Source organism: Gossypium arboreum, chromosome 3 (assembly GCF_025698485.1).
Source record: "Gossypium arboreum isolate Shixiya-1 chromosome 3, ASM2569848v2, whole genome shotgun sequence".
Classification (NCBI taxonomy): Eukaryota; Viridiplantae; Streptophyta; class Magnoliopsida; order Malvales; family Malvaceae; genus Gossypium; species Gossypium arboreum.
The window spans coordinates 80,405,828-80,411,986 of NC_069072.1; the positions used below are offsets into that span (position 1 = coordinate 80,405,828).

General features: G+C 39.8%; 1 protein-coding gene across 1 annotated transcript; it reads right to left on the minus strand.

The window, feature by feature from the left end:
• Nucleotides 1-4,706: 4,706 nt before the first annotated feature.
• Nucleotides 4,707-5,318, minus strand: LOC108475244 (uncharacterized). The gene has a single exon (XM_017777219.1). The coding sequence runs from the start codon at nt 5,316-5,318 to the stop codon at nt 4,707-4,709; it is 612 nt and encodes a 203-aa protein (XP_017632708.1).
• Between the last annotated feature and the right edge of the window lie 841 nt (nt 5,319-6,159).

Genomic DNA, 6,159 nt, shown 5'->3' on the forward strand with positions numbered 1-6,159 from the left:
CAGTCCAGGCTAAATCCCCTTACAATGACATATACTCTAAAGAGTTCAGATATGAATTACCAGTCAGGCTAAATTTAGATCCTACCTCGGATTACCCGTCCGGGTTGAATCCCTAAGGCACACATATTCTTCGGGAAGCTAGATCATTTCGAGATCACCCGTCTGAGCTAGATCCCTTTCGCTGTCAATTCATTTTCGAGATATTCCATCGAGTAACCCTATTCATTCAACCAAGTCATTCTTGTATGCATTTTGTTATCTTATTACATCTCATAAATTATCATGCAATAGGCAATTATTACATTTATGCAATCAAAAATATACATTTTAAGTACATTAGAGTCTACTTTGAGTTATTTGAACTTAGCTGGTGATTGTTTCAGATTTGAGCTTTTATCACTCAGAAACCTTCCGTTTCCCTTAGTCAACTTCCAAATTTGATCTGTCGAGGTCTATATATCAGTAAAATAACTTTATCAATACACATTTTATTTCTTTTTAGTCCAAACCTTATCCTAGGGCAAAATGACCAATTTACCTTCGGATTTTGCTAACTTTACGATTTTTCCCTTGGGCTAGTAATTCGATTTTCATCGAATTTTCCAATCATTCAAACCTAGCCTAATAATATTTATACTTGTCACCTCTTACAAATCCATCTATATCATACATTCTTACCAATTTCGCAAACCTTGCAAAATGGTCCAATTAGGTGTTTTCATGCTAACACCTTCCATGAAAGTTGTTTATCTAACAAATAAGACTCATATTCTTCCATTAAAACTCAACAAACCTCATAAACCCTTTCATTGCAACTCCCTAAGACTTTTACCATTTTGCAAAATAGTCCTCTCATTAGAAAGCTCATGCAAAGAGGATTCCAAAAGTACAAAAATTATTAAGAAAATTAATTACTTGTGTGAGTAATGAGTTGCTGAAAGTTAAAGCTTAAAAAACCCTTCCCTTGCTGAAAATTTATGTGGAACAATGGAGAAGATGAAGTATGATATCATCTTTTTTTTAAATAATTCAAGTCAAATAAGCCCACCTAATTCACCTAACCCAAAATTTTTTGTCTCTTATACTACTATGGCTGGCCACCCTTGTTTTTAAGGGGTTAATTGCTCTTTAAAAGCCTCCAAAATTAGTCCATAAAAATTTAGCTTTAGCCATCAATTTGGGACTTATGCACTTTATGCGATTTAGTCATTTTTCACAATTGGAGTCAAAATCGGTAAAATTAATTCATCAAAATTTTCATGTATCTATATAATCATGCTAGTACACAAAAAATATTAATAAAAGAATTTTCTTAGCCTAGGGTTCGTGGTCTGGAAACTACTATTCCAACTAGGCCCTATTTTGGAATGTTACAATTCTCCCCTCTTTAGGGACTTTCGTCCCCGAAAGTCTTACCAGAAAATAAATTCAGGTATTGTTTCTTCATGACTTCTTCAGGTTCCCAAGTGGGTTCTTCCACCCCATGCCTATGCCATAACACTTTCACCAAGGCTACATCCTTGTTCCTTAACTGTTTGACTTCCCGAGCCAAAATCTTGACTGATTCTTCACCATAGGTCATATCCGATCTAATCTCGACCTCCGTTGGAGAAATCACGTGAGAGGGGTCTGATCGATATCTATGCAACATGGAAACATGAAATACATCATGGATCTTTTCCAATTCGGGTGGCAATGCTAAATGGTAGGCTAGAGGTCCAACTCTTTCAATGATCTCATAAGGTCCAATAAACCGTGGACTCAATTTGCCCTTCCGGCCAAATCTCAATACCTTTTTCCATGAAGACACTTTCAAGAATACTTTGTCCCCAATTCAGAATTCCATTTCTTTTCTTTTCAAATCGGCATACGACTTTTGCCTGTCCGATGCCGCTTTCAAGCAGGCACAGATCACCTTAACCTTTTCTTCCGTTTCCTTGATTAAATCAACCCCGTGAATCTGGCTTTCCTTGAGTTCCATCCAATACAATAGAGTTCGGCACTTCCGGCCATACAATGCTTCATATTAAACTCGTTTGGAAGCTGTTGTTGTAGGCAAATTCCACCAACGATAAAAATTTTTCCCAACTACCTTGAAATTCAAGGACGCAACATCGCAACATGTCTTCAAGAGTTTGAATCGTCCGTTCAAACTGACCATCCATCTAAGGGTGGAATGCTGTACTGAAATTCAATTTGGTACCCAAAGCTTCCGGTAGCTTCTTCCAAAATCTTGAAGTGAATCTCAGATCTCTATCTGAAATGATTGATAACGATACTTCATGTAATCTTACGATCTCGGATATGTACAAGTCAGGCAACTTGCCAATAGAGTAATCAGTTCGTACTGGAATGAAGTGTGTCGACTTCGTTAGCATATCAACTATAACCCAAATAGCGTCTTTCTTCTTCGGGGTTAACGGTAATCCAGTAACAAAGTCCATGGTAATCCTGTCCCATTTCCATTTAGGAACCAACACAGGCTGTAACAAACTCTGAGATGTCTCTTTTCATACCCGACCACCAATACATTTTCTTAAGGTCATTGTACATTTTTACACTACCTGAGTGGATGGACAAAACAACCACCATGTACCTCTCTTAGAATCTTTTGAATTAGCTTGTCATTCTAGGGTAAAAAAATTCTGTCTTTGAACATTATACAGCCATCGGTACTAATATGAAAATCTGATTCAATCTCTGACTCACACTGAGTTCTCTTGGCTTGCAATTTCTCGTCATCTTTTTGAGCTTCACAGATCTTATGAAGAAAAGTCGGTATGGCCTTCAACTCTGCTAGGATTGAACCATCATTAGATATATTCAACTGAGCGTTCAATGCTCTCAAGGCAAACAATGACTTCCTGCTCGAGGCGTCGGCGATTACATTCGCCTTTCCCGGATGGTAATCAATGATCAGTTGATAATCTTTAATCAGCTCTAACCATCTCCTTTGCCTTAGATTCAATTCTTTCTAAGTCATTGATACTTTAGACTCTTGTGGTCGGAGAATATACGACACATCTCACCATACAAATAGTGCCTCCAAATCTTCAAGGCCAAGGTGGTTGTGGAAAGTTCTAAATTGTGTGTTGGGTAGTTCTTCTCTTGCGGTTTTAGTTGCCTCGAAGCATAGGCGATCACTTTACCCTTTTGCATAAGACACAACCCAGTCCATTTAGGGACGCATCACTATAGACCACAAATTCTTTTCATAACTCGGGTAATACCAAAACTGGAGCCTTGGTCAACAACATCTTTAATTTTTCAAAACTATGCTGACATTCCTTGGACCATTCGAATTTAACACCCTTTTGTAGCAATCTCGTCAATGGAGTTGTAATCATGGAAAATCCTTTTACAAAGCGTCTATAGTAACCAACTAAGCCCAAAAAGCTTTTAACCTCGGTTACATTCTTCGGTGGTTTCCAATCGATAATAGCAGAGATCTTGTTTGGATCAACTCGGATACCATCACCCGAAACAATGTGACCCAAAAATCCTACCTCACGGAGCCAGAACTCACTCTTGCTGAATTTAGCATAAATTGGCTTATCCCGTCGGGTCTGTAATACAGTTCTCAAGTGTTCTGTATACTCTGACTCATCTTTGGAATAAATCAAGATATCGTCAATAAACACTACCATGAACTTGTCCAAGTACGGTTGAAACACCCTATTCATTAAATCCATGAATACAGCTGGGGCATTCGTTAGACCAAACGGCATGACCAAGAATTCATAGTGACCATATCTTGTCCTAAAGGCAGTCTTGGGCACATCTGGCTCTTTAACTCGCAATTGGTAGTAGCCGGACCTCAAGTCAATTTTGGAAAACACAGTGGCCCCTTCCAACTGATCGAACAAATCATCAATCCTTGAAAATGGGTACTTGTTCTTAATGGTCACTTTGTTGAGTTGTCTGTAATTTATGCATAACCTCATCAATCCATCCTTCTTTCTAACAAACAAAACAGGAGCACCCTAAGGGGAAAAAGTCCGCCTTGCAAAGCCTTTGTCAGTTAATTCTTGCAACTGTACCTTTAACTCTTTCAATTCAGTCGGTGCCATTCTATAAGGGGCAATAGAAATAGGCGTTGTTCTGGGTGCTAGCTCAATACCAAACTCTACCTCTCTAATAGGGGGTAACCTAGGTAACTCTTCGGGAAACACATCTGAATATTCTTGCACCACCGGTACCAACTTCATCCTAAATTTAGATACTTCGGTATTCAAAACAATGGCTAAGTAGGCTTCATACCCTTTCCTTAAATACCTTTGGGTCGACATTGAGGAAATCATAACCAATGATGAATCCTACTCACTTGAGTCAACCCGAAGAGTCTCACCATTAGGAACCGTCAATTCAACATACTTGCTCCCCCAATTTACAACCACGTTATGTACGGTCAACTAGTCCATGCCAAGAATCACGTCGAACTCATCAAAAGGCAAGAGCATAAGGTTGGCTGAAAAACAATGGCCTTGAATCGTCAAGGGACAATTCTTACAAACTTTATCTACCAGAACAGACTTGCCTAGAGGGTTCTAGACACTAATTACAAATTCAGTGAGCTCTATAAACAAGTTCATACTAGACACCAATTTCATGCAAATATATGAATGGGTCGATCCCGCATCGATCAAAGCATTAACACGAGTATTATAAAGAGATAATATACCCGTTATGACATCAGGAGTAGAGGACTACCCTCGAGTACAGATCGCATAGGTTATTGCTGGAGCTCGGGCCTCTAATTTTGCAGTGGAGTTTCTGGCAACTGTTCGACTATCACTAGCACTTCCGTGAGGTCTAAGAGGTTTACCCCGAGAATTAGGAGCAATTGATCTCAGAGCTGGCTCAACTTCTCTATTCGATCTTTTCGGGCAATCTCTAAAGAAGTGGTTGAGAGAACCACATCTATAACATGCCCCACTCTTCATTCGACATTCCCCGAAGTGGAATTTGTTGCAACTCATGCACTTCAGTCTTTGATCATCAATACTTCCCACACTTGTGGCCAAAGGAGAAGAAGACTTTGGGTTATGGCGCTTGGAACTCCTTGCACTGCCCGAGTATCCCACTGATGAAGTGGAGCGGTCTTGGCGACTCATTGATTTCTTTGTAGGAAAAGAATGCACTTTGCTACTAGTCCTCTTACTTGTTACTCGAGCCTCTCTCTTGGCTTGCTTCCTTTCATTGTTAAGCCCCTCGGCCTTTTTAGCTCGACCGGCTAAAGCGGCGAATTCTCGTATCTCAAGAATTCTGATCAACAGCTTAATTTCTTCATTCAAACCCTCCTCAAAACGTTTGCACATTTCGACCTCTGTTTGGACCCATTCATTCGCATACTGACTTAGTCTCACAAATTCCCTTTCATACTCTGACACGGTCCTGTCTCCTTATTTGAGTTCCAGGAACTCCTTTTCTTTTTTATCTAAAAACCTTTGACTGATGAACTTCTTTTTAAACTCAGTTTGGAAAAATTCCTATGTGATGATCTCTCTCTGTGCCACCAATTACACCAATTATAAGCAGTATCCTTCAAAAGAGATACCGCACATTTCAAACTTTCTTCTGAAGTACACGACAAATCATCTTGCACTCTCATAGTGTTTTCAAGCCAAAATTCCACACATTCTGGGTCATCATCTAGGGTGGCTCTGAACTCTTCAGCTCCATATTTCCTAAGTTTATCTACTGGAGCCTTTCCAAATCTAACAGCTCCATAACCTGTGGTGCTCCCTCAAGTTGGGTAACAGGTGGAAAGGGTCGGGGTATCTCAGGACAATTTCTCACTTATTCCTTGAACCATTCGTCCATCATTTCAAAGAAGGCAGCTTTCGCCTCTTCCTAGACACGGGCTTTCTACTACTACTAGAGTTATCCCTCAGTATGGAAGCTGAAGCATAGCTCTCGGCTGCCTCGAGCTCATCTCGAGCCTGATCGGAAGATATTTTCTATATTCAAATACGGTTAAAAAGGTTAGAAGATGTCACACTATTATCACCTGTATAATGGCATGTATAGCTAGACTCGATACATGTTACGTTAGTTTGAGAACCGACCAAACCGTAGCTCTGATACCAATAAATGTAACACCCCTTGCCCGTATCCAACGCCGAGACAGGGTTTGAGGTGTTACCAGACTTAATTCGA

Coding starts and splice junctions, on each gene's coding strand:
- LOC108475244 (XM_017777219.1), bottom strand. CDS start 5,318: ATGTGCAAACGTTTTGAGGAGGGTTTGAATGAAGAAATTAAGCTGTTG.